The sequence below is a fragment of the Bacillus rossius genome, chromosome 6, assembly GCF_032445375.1.
Source record: "Bacillus rossius redtenbacheri isolate Brsri chromosome 6, Brsri_v3, whole genome shotgun sequence".
NCBI lineage: Eukaryota > Metazoa > Arthropoda > Insecta > Phasmatodea > Bacillidae > Bacillus > Bacillus rossius.
In genome coordinates this window covers 27,703,521-27,725,731 of record NC_086334.1, presented here as the reverse complement: position 1 = coordinate 27,725,731, position 22,211 = coordinate 27,703,521, and the positions used below count along the sequence as shown (strand labels likewise).

The 22,211-nt window shown below is 42.6% G+C and overlaps 1 protein-coding gene across 4 annotated transcripts; it reads left to right on the top strand.

Moving 5' to 3' along the window:
• The first annotated feature begins 2,494 nt into the window (after positions 1–2,494).
• Positions 2,495–20,258, top strand: LOC134532921 (UDP-glycosyltransferase UGT5-like). Of its 4 annotated transcripts, none has more exons than XM_063369972.1 (5): positions 2,495–2,543; positions 12,339–13,372; positions 14,060–14,282; positions 15,777–15,996; positions 19,425–20,258. In XM_063369972.1, the coding sequence occupies exons 2-5, from the start codon at positions 12,557–12,559 to the stop codon at positions 19,711–19,713; spliced, it is 1,548 nt and encodes a 515-aa protein (XP_063226042.1). In that variant the 5' UTR covers positions 2,495–2,543; positions 12,339–12,556; the 3' UTR covers positions 19,714–20,258. The 4 variants fall into 4 exon arrangements, with proteins under 4 accessions (XP_063226042.1, XP_063226039.1, XP_063226038.1 ...); XM_063369969.1 differs by lacking the exon at positions 2,495–2,543 and adding an exon at positions 8,574–8,690 and having other exon boundaries at positions 12,539–13,372; XM_063369968.1 differs by lacking the exon at positions 2,495–2,543 and adding an exon at positions 8,574–8,690 and having other exon boundaries at positions 12,527–13,372.
• The last annotated feature ends 1,953 nt before the right edge of the window (positions 20,259–22,211 follow it).

The window sequence follows — 22,211 nt, the reverse complement described above, 5'->3', positions numbered from 1 at the left end:
TACTTCACGTCATCTGCGTTGTTTAATGGGATCGTTACACGGTGTAGCCGGCTTACCATTGAAGCCCGTTTTGTCCTATATCATTGTTCTTTGATAAATTGTATTTAAACTTTGCCTAAAATTGTATCGACTTAACAACATCAGTAATTTATTGTTTTGATTTAATTGTTTGAATAAAATTGTCTGTGTACCTGAAACCTTTTACCTCGCATACCCAACTGCTCCAAACACGTAATCCGCAGTCCTAGCCAGGCTATGGTCTTCCTTCAATCCCTAATAGGCCCCAACCTATTTCAACCTCTCTGGGGGCAAACCTCGGTTTTGTGTCCTTAGCTGCACCATCGGCACACAGGGGAGGCTCTGCAGCCTTTTGCGGGGTGGCTAAACCTCTGACAGTTGCCACATTGGAGGGGGCCTTTGGGGTGTCGATAGTCCTCAACACGAATGCTGAGGCCTCCGAGTGACTTCAGGTCATAAATCCTTTCTGGATTTACGGCCTTCGGGAGCTCTACGACTAACTTATTTATAGGCTGCCTGGTCTGCCTGTTGTACAGAAACCAGAAGTTCTTCACTGGAAGACCCATTGCGGCGAACTCGGCCTGAATGAATCGTTTGTCGGTGCTGCTATGCACTTGACAAAACACAAACTTGTTCGGGATCTCGTCCCGTTGCAGCAGCACAGAGTGTTGCACTCCGGCCTGCTCCAGTGCACGCACTGCCCTGTGGTACTCCTCCACAGTGGCAGTGTGAATCATAAGCTGGTCATGGCCGCGACTGACGCACGACCAGCACTCCTGCAGTGCTGCATCCAGCACTGTTTTAATGGCCGGGTAGCTGTGGCCAGAATCCACGAATACATACAGGAGTTTCACCTGCATTTTCTTTGCCTGAGGGGCAGGGTTTGGCGGGGCAGGGCTCGAACCTGCGAACGTGTTGGCGGCCGTTTGACTGGCCGAGTTGTTTGCCCTTCTGACGGGCTGCTTGCGAAGTCGCTCGGCCTGCTGCCTGGCGATCGCGGGGTTCGTCAGTGGGGGGCGCAGTCTTTCATCCTTTCCTCCGGTTTTTTGTTTTTGAGACGACTGTTGTAAAGCCGTCGTCGCTAGACGTTTCAGTTTCGTTGTCGCTCGGCAGGGGCACATCGATGCACTCCTGCATCACCTTCTCGTCACTTAACTGGTCAGTCATGTCGCTAGTTACACCCTACAACGCACTAACACCCACTGACCACGCACCCGGGATTAAGCCGGGTTGTGGCTAGGCTGTAGGGTTAGCTACAACCCGGGTTGTTTTGCACGTTTACACTTCTTAGAAAAACCTGGGAATACCACCTGGCGTGTGTGCGAGTAAACAGGCTGTTCCTGGAATCTCGCAGCTCCGCTTGACGCGTCCGTCCTCGGCCAAGACTCGAAGCGAACTGCGATTTTTTTTTTCCTAACCTAACTAAAACTAAGTGTATTTTGGAGGGGTCCGGGTTAGGGAGGGACCTAGGTGCGTCTCAGGCCGAAGCCTATACGCCTAGTCATGTTGGGATTAGCCATGCAAGGAGAGGGTCGCATGCACCATGTGCTAGGAGGGGATTGGCCAGCCATGGCAGCGATTGGCGCCATGACTAACTCCCCTCACTCTTAAATCTAGACTATAACTAGAGATAGGTTGGGCCCAGGTAAAACCTGCATAGACACAGGGAAAACCCTGGGCACATTCATGCGGGATGCAAATTGGCATGCATTACGTGTAGGAATTTACAGGAGACAGATGATGGTCTGGATGAAGTGTTGGACAGAGTAGAAAAGAGTCTACCATGCGGGGGTTGGGCACTTGGACTCGTGGTCCGCTTTTCTAGTTGTGCAGTACTGGATTTAGTGACCATGGACGCAAGCGCCCCTGGTGGTGAGTGGTTGCACTGACCACTCACTCCGCCGCCAGTCAGCACCTAAAAAACTAAGAAACTAAAACAGAAAAAAGATAAATGACTTACAAACTAGGCATTTCATTACGAAATATGCAAACACCCAACTCAGGGATGGACGTGCAGTGCTTAAGGTAAAACTAAAATAAGAACTAAAAATATATATTTTTTTTTAATTTTTATTTTTAGGTTTTTTATTATTATTTTAGAAATATATATTTTTGATGACTATTACTTAGTATCTAGGACTTATTACTAATTTACAAATCTCTAATATCTACTACTATAATACTAGTTAAATATAGAGGAACTGTCGGTGTATAAAGTTACAGGTGAATTAAGTCAAGACCTATTCGCATTCTGGCATTTGTTGCAATTGTTGTAATTCAAAATCCCATGTATTTCAGAAACACAACCGGCACTGGAGGTGAAGCCTGCCAGGCGGGCCATGCCCATCGGACATAGGGTGTCAGCCCTAACACAACAGGCAGTGAGCTCCCGGGAGCCAAACCTACACCTGCGTGCTTCGGACCATTTTGAATTAGCTAATTATTCATTAATGTCTATAATTTAAGTTTCAACTCGCGGGAGACTGATTGGCTGATCGCTCAGCCAGCCACAGCACACTACGGAGGTTGTGAGCCAAGATTGAATTTGGCATATTATATTTTCCATGCAACTCTGGATCTTGTTCGCCCAGTGATGAAATATATGGATTTCTGCTTATGGCACATTTATCATAGAAATTTTGCGCAGTTCGGAAATAATAATGTTTTAAAAGTTCGAGTTTGAGCTCTCTGTGCATAGCCCTTACGGGGCAATACACAGGCGCATCTGTCGCAATACGAATACTCTTATTCTGAATTCTCTGTAGCTTGATTAAGTGAGATTCCGCTGCTGTTGCCCATACCGGCGCTGCATACGTGATTATTGGTTTTATTAGTGCGTTATAAATTATTATTCCGTTTTTAACAGAGCTACCTAAACGTCTGCTCATGACGGGGTAGAGGGCCATGAGCCTAGTGAAAGCTGTTTTTCTTTTCGCCTCTATGTGATCGCGCCATAGTAGTTTCCTATCCATGTGGACGCCTAAATATTTAACAACATTTTTGTGAGGAATTTGCTCATTGAAAAGTGTTAGTCGTGGTCTATCTTCGAGTGGCGGGAGATGTTTACGCGTAAAAACTATAGATTCTGATTTAGTAGGGTTTACCTTAATTCGCCATTTTGTGCACCACTGTTCTATTGAATTTAACGCGGTTTGCAATCTGTCTGCTGCGAGTTCTAGAATACTAGATCTGCTAAACAATACAGTATCGTCCGCGTAGCAGCCAAACTGAACTGATCGGTGTGCGGGCTTAGGCATATCATGGATATAAATATTTAATAAAACCGGCCCTAAATGCTGCCTTGTGGGACTCCTGCTTTAATTATTTTTAAATCGGACTGTGCTCCTTCTGTCGTGACTCTAAACGATCGATTTTCTAAATACGAGGCCAGTAATTTAATATACAATCGGGGTAGCCAGTTTTATATAATTTATAAATTAAGCCTTCATGAAGTACTCTATCAAAGGCTTTTTCTATGTCCAAAAACGCTGCAAAATTATAGCTATTCTGATTGAACGCAGTTATTATTTGTTCTGTCAAACGGACCAGTTGATGCGTTGTTGAATGCGCGCTGCGAAAACCAAATTGTTCGTCCGGCAGTAGGTTATTTTCTTTAATGTAAGCATTTAGTCGCTGCAGAATTATGCATTCGGCTACTTTTGACAATGTACTCAGCAGACTAATGGGCCTATAATTTTGGGGCAGTGTCTTATCTTTTCCGGATTTATGAAAAACTATCACATTCGCTTCTTTCCACTGCAATTGAAAATACTGTAGTTTAAGTATTCCATTTATTAATTGAGCTAGGTATTCCAAAATTTCGTCGGGCAGTTTCTTAAGGACTACTGCCTGAATGCCATCGTTTCCCGGTGCCTTACGTGGTTTCATACGCCTGATAGCCTGTTTAACTTTCTGAGATTGAGTTAAGTAAGGTTTTGAAGTTAAAGGCTGATTAAGTTTAATTGTAAGGTCTCTGTATATTCCGGCATTAAATTGCGGGTCACAGGGTTCGATATTATGTTGAAAGGCTAATTCAAGGGTATTCGCGAAGGCTTGTGCCTTGTCTGTCGGTGTAAAAGCGAACCCAGTGCGAGTTTGTAGCGGAGGTATTTTATCTATCTTATGAAGGAATCGCTTTGTCATACTCCAGGTGCTACCATCTTGCACCTGTAGCTGAGAGACTTTCGTCTCCCATTGGCTGCTCCTCCATAGAGATATTTCATCGGAAATTATTTTCTGTAATTCATTAATTCTCGCTTTAATGTCGCGCTGCCTACGTCGAGTATATTCGCGCCTTAATCTATTTTTTTGAGAAATTAAATCCCTAATATACACCGGCAGTACATCTTGCTTAAAGCTAACCACTTTTTCTGGGATGCACGAGTTAAATGCAGTTTGAATTTTAACTGTAAGTTCAGTGACTGCTGATTCGATGTTATCTTTCGTTTCGAAGTTGGCAGCATCGGCTGCAGGCAAATTATCGACTAAATATGTTTGAAAGCCTCTCCAGTCAGCTTTCTTGTAGTCTTTAATTTTTCTCGGAGGACTGATGTCAGTGTCCACGTCATCGAATAGTAGATGTACTGGAAAGTGGTCAGACGACATTTCGTGAAAAACTCTGAGTTCGAATCCCGTTTGAACTCTCTTTTTTAATGCAATATCTAAAATATCTGGGTTGTGCCTTAGTACTCCGCTATCATGAGTGGGCTCTGAGGGAGCATGTACTTGATAATTTTTGTTAGACTCGTGTCTTTGCAGCAGTAGGCCATTGGCTGTATTGCTCCGACAGTTCCAGTCTCTATGCTTGGCATTAATATCGCCGACTGCTAGAAATGTGGGAGCTGAGCCATATAAGATGTCCAGCTCGTTTTCAGTTAGTGACCTCCCCGGTGGTGCATACATCGAAATAAGCACTATTTGTTGTTTATTGACTTTAAAAGTAATTGCAACAGCTTCTAATTTATTAAATTCAGGTAAACGAAATTCACTATGTTGTATACTTCTGTGGATTAGTAGGGCAACCCCTCCACTTCTGGTATCGCGGTAGCGCCTATAAATAGTGTAATTTAAGATAGTTAGACGATCTGTTGGAATTAAGTGTGTTTCGTTTATCGCCGCGATTCTAATATTATGTTTAATTAAATGATCGGTAAATTCGATTATTTTATTTCTAATTCCTTGTGCATTCCAGTAAAGGATGGTACTTAATCTACTGTCTACGGGGGTAGTATTAATGGCAGAACATAAATTAAGGGTGTGCGGCATTTAAGCTGGCCGCTAATGCTGTCACAAAGCCCGTGGTGGCTTTTATTTTGTCCTCTATTGACTTGGACGGATTACATCAAATAGTCATTAAAATGCACATTGGTTCCAGGACGTGTGCCAGGTTAGGGTTCTGTGCAATGGCATCCGATTGGCCCACGAGCTTCAGAAAGTCACTCGCGACCATCGCTGGATTCTCCGCGGGTTTTAACTGCGGTGAAGCAGTTGGCAATTCTGTTGGTGAGTCTGTCTGCAACGGGCTGGCTTGTTGTTGCGCGACTTTCTTGGAATCACTGGGGGGAGGGGTGGAGTTGGGTGGCGCCTTAGTACCTGGCTGATCCGTCACCTGACCTTGCGCCCGGCCTTTACCGTTTTTGTGCCCCGAATGGTGTTTCTTCGGGGGCCTCTGGGGCAGGGGCTGGCCTCTAGACCTGGGTGGGTTTGCCAAGACAGGGTACTCCAGTTCATGTCTATCGCTCAACACTGAATATTGGTTAGGGCTCTGCCATTGTGGGGGGGCGGGGTAGTTCGGGGCTCGCCACAGCTGCCTTGGGGGCTGGGGGCAGTAGCCTGAGGGGCCGGTTTGTTGTGGGGGCGGGCGGACTTGAGCTGCGATTACTGCTCGCTTGTTTTCGCGCACTGTGCGTTTGGACTGAAGCTCTCTGTCTTTCCGCTCCTGTTGCGGGAGGTGACGCCAGTTCTCCCTCCTGTAGGCCATGCAGTCTCTGTAATTGGCGCAATGCGGGCCTTCACATCGCGCGCACTTTGCTTTCGTCCTGTCACCTCCCTGGGGGCAAACCTCGGTTTTGTGCCCTTGGCTGCACCATCGCCACACAGGGGAGGCTCTGCAGCCTTTTGCGGGGTGGCCAAACCTCTGACAATTGCCACATTGGAGGGGGCCTTTGGGGTGTTGAAGTCCTCAACACGAATGCTGAGGCCTCCGAATGACTTCAAGTCATAAATCCTTTCTGGATTTACGGCCTTCGGGAGCTCTACAACTAACTTATTTATAGGTTGCCTTGTCTGCCTGTTGTACAGAAACCAGAAGTTCTGCACTGGAAGCCCCATTGCGGCGAACTCAGCCTGAATGAATTGTTTGTCGGTGCTGCTATGCACTCGACAAAACACAAACTTGTTCGGGATCTCGTCCCGTTGCAGCAGCACAGAGTGTTGCACTCCGGCCTGCTCCAGTGCACGCACTGCCCTGTGGTACTCCTCCACGGTGGCAGTGTGAATCATGAGCTGGTCATGGCCGCGACTGACGCACGACCAGCACTCCTGCAGTGCTGCATCCAGCACTGTTTTAATGGCCGGGTAGCTGTGGCCAGAATCCACGAATACATACAGGGGTTTCACCTGCATTTTCTTTGCCTGATGGGCAGGGTTTGGCGGGGCAGGGCTCGAACCTGCGGACGTGTTGGCGGCCGTTTGACTGGCCGAGTTGTTTGCCCTTCTGACGGGCTGCTTGCGAAGTCGCTCGGCCTGCTGCCTGGCGATCGCGGGGTTCGTCAGTGGGGGGCGCAGTCTTTCGTCCTTTCCTCCCGTTTTTGTTTTTTTGAGACGACTGTTGTAAAGCCGTCGTCGCTAGACATTTCGGTTTCGTCGTCGCTCGGCAGGGGCACATCGATGCACTCCTGCATCACCTGCTCGTCACTTAACTGATCAGTCATGTCGCTAGTTACACCCTACAACGCACTAACACCCACGAAGCGAACTGCTACCAAAGCGCTACTCCCGATTGTCGCCGAAGTTAGCCGAGCCCGCCCGACCGCACTCGGGATTCCTCGCACCTAGCCCGAACACCCGCGATCTCTGATCGCGCTAATAGAGAGAACAGCGCCACGACACAGTAGCGGCGCACAAGCTAACCACTCAAGCCTGTGGCGGACACTGACAGATAGCGCGCGCCCTGCAGGTCGTCTAATATCTTCCACTTTTTCGTCATCTTTCTGCACAAAATCTTCAGCATTGACAGAAAGTTGTCGCCCACTTCGTTACTTATCATCAACATCCGTGCGGCCATCTTTAAAAGCTCTAACCCATTTCCGTACCATTCCATCGATGTTTTCTTCATACTTCACTTATATGACGATGAATTTCAGCCACTTTCACGCCTTTAGCACACACAAAAAAAAAAACAATCACAGCTCATATTTTTGAGGTATTCTCAGTCGACGGGCACTTTTTAAATACTGATCAAAAAACGTAAACACGGTCGAATGTCGGCTGTAGCATACCAACAGATGTAGCAACACATCACGCATGCGTGGATTGACGACCTCAGCGCTGCAGCGGCAAAATCTCAAAACTGCACTTACTTAAAAAAAAAATCCGCTCTTATATTGAAAACTGGAGGTAGGCCAACTAACGAGGTTATTTCATATTTCATGTCTGAATGCGGCACGAATAACATCCACTTTACTGGATCGTACACTTATTTGTATGATGTTAGTAAAAAAAAAAAAGGCGCAAATTTGATATCATTTATTCGTCGACAGCATGGAGGTCATTTGAGGCGGTAGTCCACGACGGTATAGACCAGAAATACTCCAGAAAAATTTGGCCATGGATTATGGCAAGGAAACCATCCCAGAGTGGTTTCGGGGAAACCATGGGAAAACGAAATAACATTAATATCATTATTTAGGATATATACGTCATTGCTAGTTTGCACTGTATGTCATAGAGAAAATCCAAAGAACGGACAGAAATAGATGAATATACAAAGAGAGAAAATCTGCTGATGCCAAATTAAAAATGTAAAGACAACTAGAGAATTCCATGGAAGGAATTAATTAGAACAAAATCACAGCACAGACGAACACAGCGGGCTGAAACAACTAAACAGTTGCAAAAAAAAAAAACAGTAAAACAAAGTTGCCAAAAAGAACGTATAATAAGTACTACAAGAGAAAGTTGCAAAAACTAAAATTTTCTTCCAATTCAATTCACACAGCAAATGCCATACCATTTTGCTCAACAAATATTCTAACAAGGTGTGTGTGTGTGTGTGTGTGTGTGTGCAGAATGTATCTACATGTGCGTTAATTGAACTAAATTGCTGTTTCCGAACATACGAACAAAGCTATAATCAAAAAGTAGTAGAGTTAAAAGTTTTGACGATAACAATGCTTCATAGTTGTTCCCCTTACGAAAGTCCTTATCTGCTTCGGGCGACAAGTAGACGATGACAAACGTGTGTCCTTGAGTTGCTATTATTCTCATCCGCTATCATTTAATCCCCTCTACTCTCCGACATTGTGCCGCAGTTACGCAACGGGCAGTTTGTTTCGTCACAGTCAAGTTCTCTCTGCGCGCCAGAAGGCCGGGGGGGTCCCGGCAACAACCAGTCTCTGGGCAGGCGGCTGCACAGGCGAACCTTCCTCAGAGGTGGCGCGTACAGAAGCCAGGTATACCAACACCATCATCTTCCTTCATTGCGCATTCTAATTGCATTTTTTTCTTCTTTTAAATTTACGGCATGCAATGTACGCCGCATTTGAGTCATCAATTTTGTTTCATTTGTCTCACATTATTATTTTTTCTCGCCTTGCTCGTTCGACCGTTTAGCTATTTCAATTTCGCAGCCATTTGTTCAAAGTTTATTTACTCGAGCTCAGTTATTAAAACTCATTAAAATTGACATATATTTCTTGTGATTTGGTTTTTAACTACGTTAACTTTATATCGTATTGTATAACTCTGACCTCTCGCAGCCAACACATTCAGGCACTCCTGAAATTGTGGCCATCGTTATGGTTATCACCATCGAGCGACCCGCACCCTGGCCGCCATTTTGAAATTCTTTCCTGATCCCCCCATTCCGTCTAACTATAGGCATATAGGATGGTGACAAGTGTGGTACTGGAATGACTCGGTCGAGTGACAAGTGTGGTACTGGAATGACTCGGTCGAGTGACAAGTGTGGTACTGGAATGACTCGGTCGAGTGACAAGTGTGGTACTGGAATGACTCGGTCGAGTGACAAGTGTGGTACTGGAATGACTCGGTCGAGTGACAAGTGTGGTACTGGAATGACTCGGTCGAGTGACAAGTGTGGTACTGGAATGACTCGGTCGAGTGACAAGTGTGGTACTGGAATGACTCGGTCGAGTGACAAGTGTGGTACTGGAATGACTCGGTCGAGAAACTGAATGTGATGTCACAGCTGCCATCTTGGATGGCAACAATAGGATCCGAAACACTAGCCTCCCCCACTCCCCGTTACGGCCGGGGCGCACGACGACACATGGCGTATCTCGCTGTCGTCAGCTCACGAATTAAAGTGAAACTGTGGGTTCTGTGGATCTGTTGGCAACTGCCGCGTCATCCCAGGCGTGCGATGTCACAGGCAGGCGCTGGAGCCTGGAGCGCTAGTGTCACGGTGTTATTATTTAAAAATTAGATTTATAAAATCCCGCGTTTGGTGTCTTGGGATCAAACCATCGTACCTAATTTAAAAGAAAATTTATAATTGAAAAATGTACGCTTTTGACAACTCGGTCATTGAAAAATATACTAAGAACTAAATAAGGTATAACACATATTCGGACTTATAATTTTCTAGTACGTAGAATTAATGACAATATATTGGAGGTTAAACCACCATCTTTACTTTGAAATACTTGCTACTAGAAACAATAGTGTTGCAAACCGTACAGGTCGTTTATTAAAGTGTTGCCATCATATTAGTTTAGAGAGTAGTAGTATCAATCACCAACTCGTAGTAGCGACTGTTGACAATCTTGGCCACCTTATAAAATTTATTACTATAAACCAAAAATTTTGGATAAAATTTCAAAAATTATTTTAAAAAAATATTTATTAATACATTGATGTATTCGAAAGATTTCTTTCTTCAGTTCGATCCTTTGTCAGTGCAAAGGGGTAGCGTATGCTTAAAAATTATTATTCAAATAATAATTATCATTACAAATAAGGACTTCATACAAGGTAACTGATTGGTTATGTTATGGCCTAGGGAAACAAAATGTGTTACCAATAAAATGAAATATATATAAAATCCTAAAAATAAAAATAAAAACTTAACTCGGAGTACAAACTTCACACCCTCCGTCCATTATCACCAACATAACAACAATAACACCATTAAATATTTTACATCATGAGTGTGTCGGATTAAGCAACAGAAAAATAATAGGGAGCACCCTGAAAAGAGAACCCATACTGAAATTAAAGGCAACACTAACCCACAGAATAAACGGCATATCACAAAGGAAGCGAAGTAAAGGTCACCCATGGAATGGAAAGCTTCTGGTGGGAAAAACGACATGACCTCCCAGGGACACCACTCTCTAATATATCCAAAATGGGGGGTATCCAGGGTTAATCGAAAAAAGAGAAGTGGTCCTGGACCCATTCCTTGTAGACCTCGACTTGCTGAGGACCGGAATCACCCCTCGAGCTTGTCGTTCGTGGTTATTCTTCTAGACAGGATATTTCGAATCTTTTGAGGTACTCTTTAGGTACCCGATCTCTCGGCGATCGATGCCTCGTGGCTGAGAGTTAGATCTGCGAAGTCCCCTAAACTTAACGTTTGTTATTTCTTACTAATGGGCACACCATATCACCACTTATTTTGGATATTCCAGCAGTAAGATACCTTCGATCGCACCTGTAAAGCTTATATAGCATTCCGTACTTCGATACTCGAAGAGCCTACTTAACACCATGCAAATATAAATGTAAAACTAGCATTTACAGGAAACACAGCACTCATTTTCTACACACAAAATCCGAAGAAAATACACCAAGAGCCAAACAAGGAAAACAGTTATATTATGAACATTAGCCCTTACAAGCATTACACCAGGATGATTGCCCAGAACTCATATTACACACAAAATCCACAGAAAATAAACTAAAAGCCTAACTAAGGATTACAGTCACATTATGAACACATTATGAGAACTACACTAGAATGAAAAACCCCCCCTCCCCCCCCGTATCCCACCACATCCCACAGTATCCTATATCCCAATAATCGTATTCCCCACATCCCACCATATCCCACCAATTGTATCCCATTATATACCACCATTTCTCTCCAATCATATCCCACCATATTCCACTGTCTCCAACCATATTGCATCATAATGACTACATTGTATCCTACAATATACTACTAATTTTATCCCCCCATATTCCACCGTATTATGCAATCATGTCCTACCACATACCAACCAATCTTTTGAATCCCTACAATCATATTCCATCTTATAACACTGTATCCCACTGTATCTCATCATATCCCAGGGTATAATTTTGTATTTTACTGTATTCCATTATAACCCACCATATCCCATAATGTTCCACTACATTCTTTTGTATCCTTACAATTGTATCATATTGTATCCAACAAATGTATTACACTATATCCCATCATATCATACAGTTTCCTTTTGTATTACTTTCGTATCCAGCCAATCACATCCCACAATATCCCACAATATCCCATCTGTATCTCAACAGTCGTATTCCACCATATCCCTCCGTATCCTTTTATACCCCTCCAATTTAATCCCATAAAATCCCACCAACCAATTATGTCCCACCATATTCCACTGTATCTCACCAATCATATTCCATTTTATCCTATCTTTGCATAATATATTTATTCTTTAAACATATCATACTTAATCCAGTTAAGCAGTGTAACTCACCGATCCTTCTTGGACAAGCAGTGTATTTTACAATTATTCTGTCACTATATGTCTACAGACCTCATCAAGGAGAGTATAACCAACAATCCTTTTAAAGTAATATCCCATAGTTTACAGTACCCTTAAAATCATACACTAATTAAATCAGAGCAATTACAAGCCAGGATATATTATGATACAATGCATAGCACTTTTTTCTAAACATTGGCATTGTTAACATCAGGTTATTATTTTCAAAATATATACTTTCTGAAGACTTACCAAATATGATATTGTAGGAGTGCAGAAAGAACAATATCCACAAATTTACTTTTTTGGCATTTGGGAACATTGTACGATTTGGTCTGTGTGAAGTAACTTACTCTTAATTTACAGTACCAATTTCCCAACAGTCATTTGCAAATGTCCATCCGACGATTGTTTACAAACATTATTGGCAGAACGACAGTGGCATATACAGTCGGTTCTTCTTTGGAGAAATGTCAAATTTCGAGACAAGCTGCATGACACAGACGATGAACGCCAGTTCATGAAATGTTGTGTTGAAGTGGCGAACGGAACAGGAGTGTGTGCAGTTGGTCCACCGGCGCACCATGAACGTCGCGCGAGTCCAGGCACTGCTGCTGATCGCCGCGTGCAGCACCCGCGCCGCCAACATCCTGGGGCTGCTGGTGATCCCCTCGCCCAGCCACCACATCTGGAACCGCTCGCTCATGCTCGCCCTGGCGGCCAGGGGCCACAACGTCACCGTGCTCTCCGCGGACGAGGATAAGTCCCCGGCGGCCAACTACACCCAGTACGTCGTCCACGAGGCCTACGACTACGAGATGGACGTGCTGGAGATCGCCCACGACACCCCGTTCGGCTCCGTCGACTCCATGTTCGAGTGGAGCGAAACAGTCTGCAGGAAGACCATGTCGAGCCGGGGCGCGAGGGACCTCCTCAGCCGCGCGGCCGACACCTCTTTCGACGTGGTCATCGCCGACGCGACCTGCGCCGATTGCCAGCTGGGGTTCGTGCACGCCTTCGGGAACCCCCCGCTGATAGGGGTCACCGCGTACAGCCACCCGACGTGGCTCAGCTACATGACGGGCAACCCTCACAACCCGGCATACATCCCTGAGCTCACCACGACCTTCGGCGACAGCATGTCCTTCCCGCAGCGGCTCTACAACACCCTGCTGCACCTCTACACGCTCTACAGGATCCACTGCTCCTACCTGCCGAGGGTGGACGCGATGACGAGGCGCTTCTTCGGCGAGGGTTTTCCCGCGGTCGGGGACGTCAGGAACAACGCCAGCCTGGCGATGGTGAACACCCAGGTCGGGTTCGACCAGCCGCGACCTCTGGTGCCCGCCGTGGTGGACGTGGGGGGCCTGCACATCGGACCGAGCAAGCCTCTGCCTCAGGTACCGCCACCAGGACAGTTCCCAGTAGCACTTTACCACGCATGTTTACGTACTTGGGAGTCATTCTGGAAATGTGAGCGAGTCTTTCAGTATACGCGCCAGGGATATATAACATCTAGCCTCGGTAACGAGAAAATTCATATATTCTCAAGTTGCAAATACACTTATAATAAGAAAATCGAGACTCGAAATTAAACGTAGAATTCTTTAAAATAATGGCGAGCGTGATGAATAAACGAAAATTGTATTTTCAATTAAATTACTTGAAGTGCAACACACGTGGTTTCCGCACACATCGCTAGAATTCGTTGACAGAGACCTATGTCGACTAGTGAATCATTGGATTTGCAGAGCAAAAGTTTAAATTATATAAAACAGCTGCGATGAAAGCGAAAAAAACCAAAGAAAACACCCCTTGTTTGGAGCTAATTCACGACAAGAAATTATATTATAATACTGTCATCTTGTTGAATTTTACCAAGCAATTAATATTGTAACATTTCCTTTTGCTCTGTGAACTTCGGTCACATATTCTGGGACCATGGTTATGCATTTCTATTCCATGCGATTTTAGTTCCATTCGGGAAATGACTGCTACCAAACGCCGTACAACAAGAGCTAACATGAAAGATGATTCCCGTGTAGGCACACGTGAACCGTCGGGTCAAACATGTGGTGTGTGCGCAGCATTTGAAGAAGCTCATGGACGAGGCCGCGAATGGCTTCATCTACTTCTCGCTCGGCTCCAACATCCGCAGCGACGCGCTGCCGGCCGAGAGACGCCAGGTGTTCCTGGACGCCTTCTCCCGGCTGCCGTACAGGGTGTTCTGGAAGTGGGAGTCGGACTCTCTCCCCGGCCAACCCGACAACGTCGTCGTGGCCAAGTGGATGCCGCAGAGGGACATCCTGGGTGAGTCCGTGCGCCCCACACGAGCACACGGAATTGTTATTTTTCTGTACCTTCACAAAAGACCAGCTGCAGTACCCAGCGTTGCCCGGGCTGAACACAGGGTGACATAATTGTCCGCGAGTTGAAGTGAAATGGATAGCGCTCTATGACAGTGCGGTGGACATCGAGAAATTATACACAATTGCTGTTTGTTTGTCTATGAACTATGATTTTCTGTTTACCCATGGTGATCGGTTGAACAGTTCAGAAGCTGATGCGTTCAGCAACATCTAGCGGCGAGTTACAAAAAATGGATACCATAAAAACCTTCTCCATGAAAAAAAAAAACCACTTTGATGTGCCAACTTTCATGGCGATCGGTCAAACGGTGTCGGAGTTCATCAACTTCATACATACCAATATCATATATATATACATTTGGAAATAGTTTGTAATACTACACAAAATATATGGAAACACATTTCAAACAAATTTTAAACCATTAATAATGACATTTAATTCTATGTTGTTAAAACTATTATATTTTTTAATAATAATTCTAGGTAAAAGTCATGGAATTGTCGAACCGACACTATGTACATCATGTGAAAACAGATCACACATATATACATCCGGAAGGGTAACAGTATATAGTACTTACTATAAAAAAGGGAAAATTATTTATAAATAATACTCTATTATCAAGAAATATTTTTTAATGAAATAAATAATAACGATTAATTTTTCTTATCATATGTAAATCGTTTTCAATATAACTTCCTTGAATGAGGTGGACAGCCATTTTCCGCTGCACTTTACATGACAGTTCTGTAATGTCATCTACGTGAAAATGGCAATAAATATAACTCCAGAAAGCTTTAAAAGCTTGTGCCCAAAAATTATTTAAGCAGACATAAACTTATTTAGCCAGTTTTCCTGACTTTTTCCAGTTCCACTTGACATCTTTTCTTGTCTCATCGATATTTACAGCAGGATAACATATATAATTTACAATACAAATTTAACTAACATACATAATACGTATAATCGGCAGTAAAATTTTTATTTCCATAACAGTGTTTCTCAATTTGTACCGCTGTAATGCCTGTCCAAAAATGAATACAAATACAATATAAATGTTTCATCAATCTCTAAAATGATATAGTAGACATTGGTTGTGATCACATGAAATACTTCAGATATTTTACTGTACAACAAATCAAAACACATTTTCTTGTTTGCTTCATGTGAAACTAATGTGGAAAAGTCAAACACGGATTATTGACACATAAATTTATGAATAAGTAACCAGTTTTCAAGACATTATCTGTATATAAATATAATGCTCATCCTCTCACACTGCAAAAGTCAGACCGTTTGGTCCAGTCATCACGATGGTTGGCCAGACGGATGACTCACCTTCCATCACTATTAAGCTAATTAATTTTATTTTTTGCTCTGACGGATGTGCAACCACGCCAGTTGTGAGTTTGGACGTATCGCTTTGCGTTGCAGCCCACCCGAACATCTTGCTTTTCGTCAGTCACAACGGCCTACTCAGCACCCAGGAGGCGATCTTCTGCGGCGTCCCCATAGTGAGTGTTCCGTTCTTCGCGGACCAGAAGATCAACGCCAACAAGGCGCGGGCTAAGGGCTTCGCAGAGCGCGTTGAGTACAAGACGGTCACAGCCGACCAGCTGCTGACCACCATACAGAAGGTCATAAACGATCCCAGGTACTAACGAACTATTCATCTGGTACTTGATATGCTTTACTCTAGCAAGACTTTCACATATCATATCGTGGGTTGAGCACTACAACTACATTAACTACAAAATTGGCAAAACATTGTTAAACGCACTGAACTGTTTCAATATGCTACAATTTAAAATTCAGCAATGGCGTCAAAACAAGTCACTCAAGTACTCTTGCCTCAGGAAAAAGAACATTTTTGTTGTTTGGATTTTTCTTGACGTGTAGTTGCCTAGTTGTAATACTCACCCATACATATATACTTCGGTTCCACGTGTGTTTGTGGGCACAGATGTAACACTAGGCGACAGGCCAAAGACGCGAAGGATCAGCCAGGGTATCCGACCGAATCGGAATTCGTTAAGGAAGTGCTCGGTCAACGCACTGCCGTCCACTGCTAGAGTACCGCATACTAAGTCTCGTGCTTGGAGGCATCGAGAACGCTCTCAGCGGCTTGTCCAAGGCGGATAATGATGGACTTGAACAAGAAAGTCTGCGGAGTGGGCGTTTGTTATAAAGTTGAAGTCACTCTAATTAGCAAAACAAAGCGTAGATTAATGCTAGTAGTACAATTTTAAAGCTTGAATGGAACTCGCTAGGATGATTCGAAAGAAGATTGCAACACACCAGTGGGGGACAAGTGTTGAACATCATTGTAGTTAAAACATGTTTTGCTATACACATAGGAGTTGGAGGAGCATGGACCGGTTTGCAACCACCACCTCCCTTACAGCCAAGTTGAAACGAAAAACGTTCTCGATAGATTTTATGATTTTGTATAAGAGCGCCCAGCATTTGAAATGGGTTTATTGTTACTGTCGCTGAAGGTACAAAGACAGCATTCCGTGGTTTTTTACAAGGTGGCTTAAGGAACAACTTGAAGTTGCTATACCCTAACATCTTGAATTGTTAAATAAGTGGCAATAGTTTGCAGTAAAGATGTATTATAGCTAGCACTATACAATTTTAGAAGTCAACATTCGTGGACAAAAATGTACTGTTGTGACATATGCAATCGTCCATGTAAAATGATTAGTTATTTAGTATGAGCATTACCATGCAAGAACCTGATTAATATTACCAGGCGACAACCACGTTTCTAACAAATCGCTTGCTTAGCCATTTCAAAATACTTATAAATAACAGTAAAACAATTCTCAGATACAAATGGAAGGGGGTATGGTGTCTAACTAAACATACTCTGGGTAAAATATGATTCTACGTAAACTCTGTTCAAGATGTCACTTTTCTGATAGATGATCTGGCGAACATTCAGACTTAAACAGCTGAAAACTGAGTTGTGGTAAACAACATAAACAGATATTTATGTAACACTAAACTAGTTTATCATTTATCAGTTTCTATTTTGTTAGTTTCAAAAGATTATTCTACTGTAAAAATTCGAATTTTCCTCCCGGAACACGAAGAAAAAGACCTTATCTGTAACAGAGTAATGTATTCCACCAGTTAAATCGCGTGGTCTGCGGTTGCCACTGAACGTATATATTATGTATATATTTTGTAAATATATAAATATATACTTAAAATGTGGTAAGTAATAAGCCTAGTGTCATAAATGTGGGTATAAATATGGACGTTTAAAACAAAAAGGAAATCCCTTACATTACATTGAAGAGCTTTTTGGACACGAATATGGATTAATGATATTGTTAACAGCACAAACACGCGAGGAAACCCTTACAGTATCATACATGCCACTAATACTGCTATGATAATAAAAATAACAGTATGCAGCCATGTAGAGCAACCCGTGAAGTACATAAGCTAGCGGCCAAATGAATGGAAGAAGACAGAGTTATTTTGAACAACGTATGTAAGCTTATTATCCACAAGTATGCTGCTGAACGCAATATTTACAATGCAATTTATAACTTGTATAATGTTTAGAATTACTCTGAAAATATTGGTAGTATAACCCAAATGGTATAATTGTATGAAATTGAGTACGTATGTCCATACAAATGCCTCAGTTATAAATTTTAATAGTATCAACTGTAAGCATAGTAGAGTTTTGGTTCAAGGTCACAATTAAAGAGTAACTCAAACAGTTTTAGATAGGCGCTTGCACGAAGTACTGCTTTGTTGTTTTCTCGCTTGCAGCGCCACCTAAGCAAAATGGCGACTCCTGACATAAAGCATTTTGTGTTCTGCAATTAGCTAAGAGTGAACCTGTAATTAGAGTTCAACATGCATGTAGTTTAAAGTTTAATGGTGAACCCTCATGGGGCAGAAACTTCTGCCGATGGTATAGACAATTCGAAACGACCGGGTGTGTTTGTAAAAGGGAACAGCATGGGATGACCATACATGTCAATACAGGATGTTGACTGTGTAAATCTGTTCGGATAGCAAGTCTTGAACTTCAGTTTCCAAATTCGAATATGTGAAAGGTTTTAAGAACACATTTACACATGCGTCCATACCAGTTACAGTTGCTACATACTTTAAAGCCATATGACTATGATGTACTTTGTAACTTTTCACTTTGCACTCTTTATCATGTGGTGTCCAGCGATGAGTCGAATTTTCATTTAAGTGGGAAGGTAATGTTCGTATCCGGGGTTCAGAATATCCTCATGAACTTGTAGGACACCAAAGATATCCCCCAAATTCAAAACTTTCCGTGCTGTCCCCCATGTCAAGTATAAGGACCATTTTGTTTCGCTGAAGTTACTGCAACAGGGGTTGGCTTATCTGGAAATGTTGCTATAATGGCTGTTTCCCAAATTAGTAGAGGGTGTACCTGTAAACTTTATTTGGCAACAGGATGGAGACCCTTCTCATTGGAAACTCTTTGTACGAGAGTGGTTGAACGTCGAAGTCCCTGACCGTTGGATTAATCGTAATGGTCGAGATGAGACGACAGATATCTTTTTCGCTGGCCTTCATGTTCAGCTGAAATAACACCATGCAATTTTTTCCTTTGGGACTTTATAAAAGATCGTGTCTACTTGCCGCCACTACCTAATGATTTGCCAGACTTGAGACACAGAACTGAAGAAACTATTGCTTCCATTACTCCGGACTTATTAACCAAAGTGTGAGAAGAATTTGACTTTAGGTAGGATGTGTGCCGTATAACTAAAGGTGCACATTCTGAACATTTGTAAGGAAAACTAGATTAGTTTAACGCAAAATTGATGTATGCTTTGCCTAAATTAAACTGTAATAATTTACCATTTAAACTAGGACATTATTTTATGGAAATCCTGTTTTTTTGCTCCAAATGATGTGATGAACAATCAGGTACTTGTGAACCATCCTGAATTGAGGAAACTAGGAAGTTGTTCATCCAAGACAGGGAAGAAACAATCAGTGTTTAGTTGACGTCCGTAGAGGCTCCAAACCTAATGAACCACCTAGTTTGTTTTGCTTGCTTGTCCGTCACAGGTACAAGGAGAACGCCCAGAGGCTGTCCAGGCTGATGAAGGACCGGCCGGACAGCCCGCTGGAGCGGGCAGTGTTCTGGACGGAGTACGTCATCAGGCACCGGGGGGCGCCCCACCTGCGCTCCGCCGCCGCCGACCTGCCCTGGCACCAGTACCTGCTGCTGGACGTGGCGTGCTTCCTGGTCGCCGGGGTCCTGGCGGCGCTGCTGGCCTTGTACTGGTCCTGCCGCGCCGTCGTGGCCTGGGTGTCTCCAGGCAGCCGGCCGGGGAACAAGCTCAAGAACCAGTGACGACCCAGAGGAGTCACTGGAGCCTCTGCAGGACGTGGCGCGTGTCCTGAAATGCAGTAGCCTCGTCTTGACGCGGACCCGCTGTCTCCCTAGTTGATTGACACTGATTTGGCCCGAAGCGTGTTTTACCGTGCGGTAGTGCACGAGGATTCCCAGGGGTGGGTTTTTGCCACGTGGCCAGAGACAGCGGATCCTTTCCACAGGAGACTTCAAGCAGTAGGGAAATAGTGTTCTTCTATTCGAAGCTGTCAAGTTGGTGAACTCACGCGTGTGCATCGTGTACCCGTATATGTTCGTGTTTGTGAATATGTGAAGACGCACCTAAAATATTGGTTTGTCAAATGAAACTTTGTCATGGGATATATGTGTTGAATTTAACATGAAATAATCACAATTGTAAAAAATCGCAATTAAATTAGTTTTATTACATTTAGTACATGACGTATCAAATGGACAGTTTGTTGTTCTCTGTTGCACAAAGAAAAGTGCTACGTGTCTGTAAACAAAGAATGTTTGTAATAAATGGTTAAAATCTCGTCATTGTATCGAAAGTTTTATTTTTTTATATACTTCATTATTGCTTTGTGTAAAATATTACTTGTACCGGAATGTTATGATTAGAATGTGTATGTTTCTGTAATTTCTCTAAAATCCTGCAATAGTACTTACAGTTGAATGATGTAACAAATCAGGTGTTTTTTTATTTTCGATATTTTGTTTATGATGCAAAGGCTATGTTAAAGCCAATTTTTCGACCTCGGCAGACGACTACGTCATTATAAAAAATCAAGAAACCTAAAAAATTCTGACCCTTTTTCAGATTTTGTCGATTTTGATCCTTCAGGACTGGTTTTTCGGCAACAACTGTTCTATTTGCTTTTAAAGTACTTATGTAGATTAAATTGGCAACAATGAGACAGAACTGTTATTAGATGACCAGTAGTTTTGGGAATAAAGCTTTTCAAAGTTTGGCCTATTTTTCAAGTTACATGATTTAAAAAAATCATAATTTTCAGCAAATTTATGTTTTGGAAGGCCTAGTTTATTGTTCGAAAACCTCCTCCCACCCTCTCAAAGGACTCTACTAAGGTCTCAGGGGACCGAAAACTGACTCATACCCCCAACCACTTGATCAGAAAATGAGTTAGTTGTATTTTTATTTACAGGTGTGGAATGTCAAACAATTATAAGTACTGACAATTACTTATGATATCTTTTAATTCTTCTTCAACTTCCACTTCACGGTCCGCACTATGCTTATGTCCTATCACAAACAGAAATGGCACTAAATCTTTTGGAAAGGCGAGTGTGTCATTTGTTGTTGATACTAAAATCTGTTCAGGTCACAAATTGGCCTGCTAGATTTTATATTTCAGTTTTGTATTTGGCCCTAAATGCTTAAAGGTTGGCCACCCTGGCTTAGGCATTACTAAAGCCTTTGTAAAGAGAATCTGTGTTTTCGATCAGGCTTCCGGCATTTTTAAATTTTCATCATCTCAGTTGGTAACGCCATATAAAAAAGATGCTCCGTAGTTTTACTCTTAGTGAAAATCCGCGCGACCTTAATTCCTGCCTGTAATTTGATTCATGCCAGGTGAACAAAATTGCACGTCCACGCAAGGACAAAAAAAAAATCAAGGTGGAGTTTTCGCAGTGTGTTTTTTTTTAATTGCAAACCTGGTACATTTGCTCTCTTACCGGTTTGTTTTCCATTAAAATTCCAACTGTTGATTTATTTTTTCAATTCGAAAATTCTTTTTTTGTAGTCACTTGTTGCTGTTTGACATTTCATTGCGTTAAAAATAATGGCTTTTTTCAGATAGGAGAGGAAAATGTAAATTAAATGGAAACGTTACAAAATGCGAAGCCTTTATTAATTTAAAACTTAAAATTGCACGAAAGTATTAAATAGTTGTATTGCTTATAAATTTACTAATAAAACTCAGAGCTTATTATTTACCAACCAGTAAAAAACATGAATTGTTATGCTATTTATTGAGTTGTATAGAAATATCAATACATCATTTCAACTACTTGTTAGCCCATGTTAGTGGGCGAAAAAGTAGATTGGAAAGTATGGAAATAATCCTGTACCTCAAAAGCGAAGATGCCTGAGTCTAAATTTGATGAGTCTTGTTTTATTGTTGACTATGACTTAAAAGTTCTTTTTCTGTCGAACCATACAAGATAAAACTCAAATTAGTTTTGAAAGCACTAAGCGAGAGTTTATAAAAGCAGAAGTACAAAGTTTCTTAGTTGGGCCAGACAAACTTAAGTGTCGTTACAATGTTATGTTCGCGTGGCTGTTCGAAAACGTCCCCCATATACAAGAAATTAATCATACGTTCCTTCTTAACAGCCATATAAAGATTTAACGTTGCCAAATTGTGACCTAGTCTCTTTTGGTTCTGGTCTACAGAAATGCGATCAGACATTATCGTTATTTAGTTATTTCAATAACGTTTTTAAAAAGCAAACAAATTTGCGGAGGTAAGTAA

Bases quoted from the DNA above. Each gene is read 5' to 3' on its own strand.
- LOC134532921 (XM_063369972.1), top strand. From the start codon at position 12,557: ATGAACGTCGCGCGAGTCCAGGCACTGCTGCTGATCGCCGCGTGCAGC. The intron at 14,283-15,776 runs GTGAGTCCGTGC...TTTGCGTTGCAG, and splicing joins GCCGCAGAGGGACATCCTGG to CCCACCCGAACATCTTGCTT. The intron at 15,997-19,424 runs GTACTAACGAAC...TGTCCGTCACAG, and splicing joins AAGGTCATAAACGATCCCAG to GTACAAGGAGAACGCCCAGA.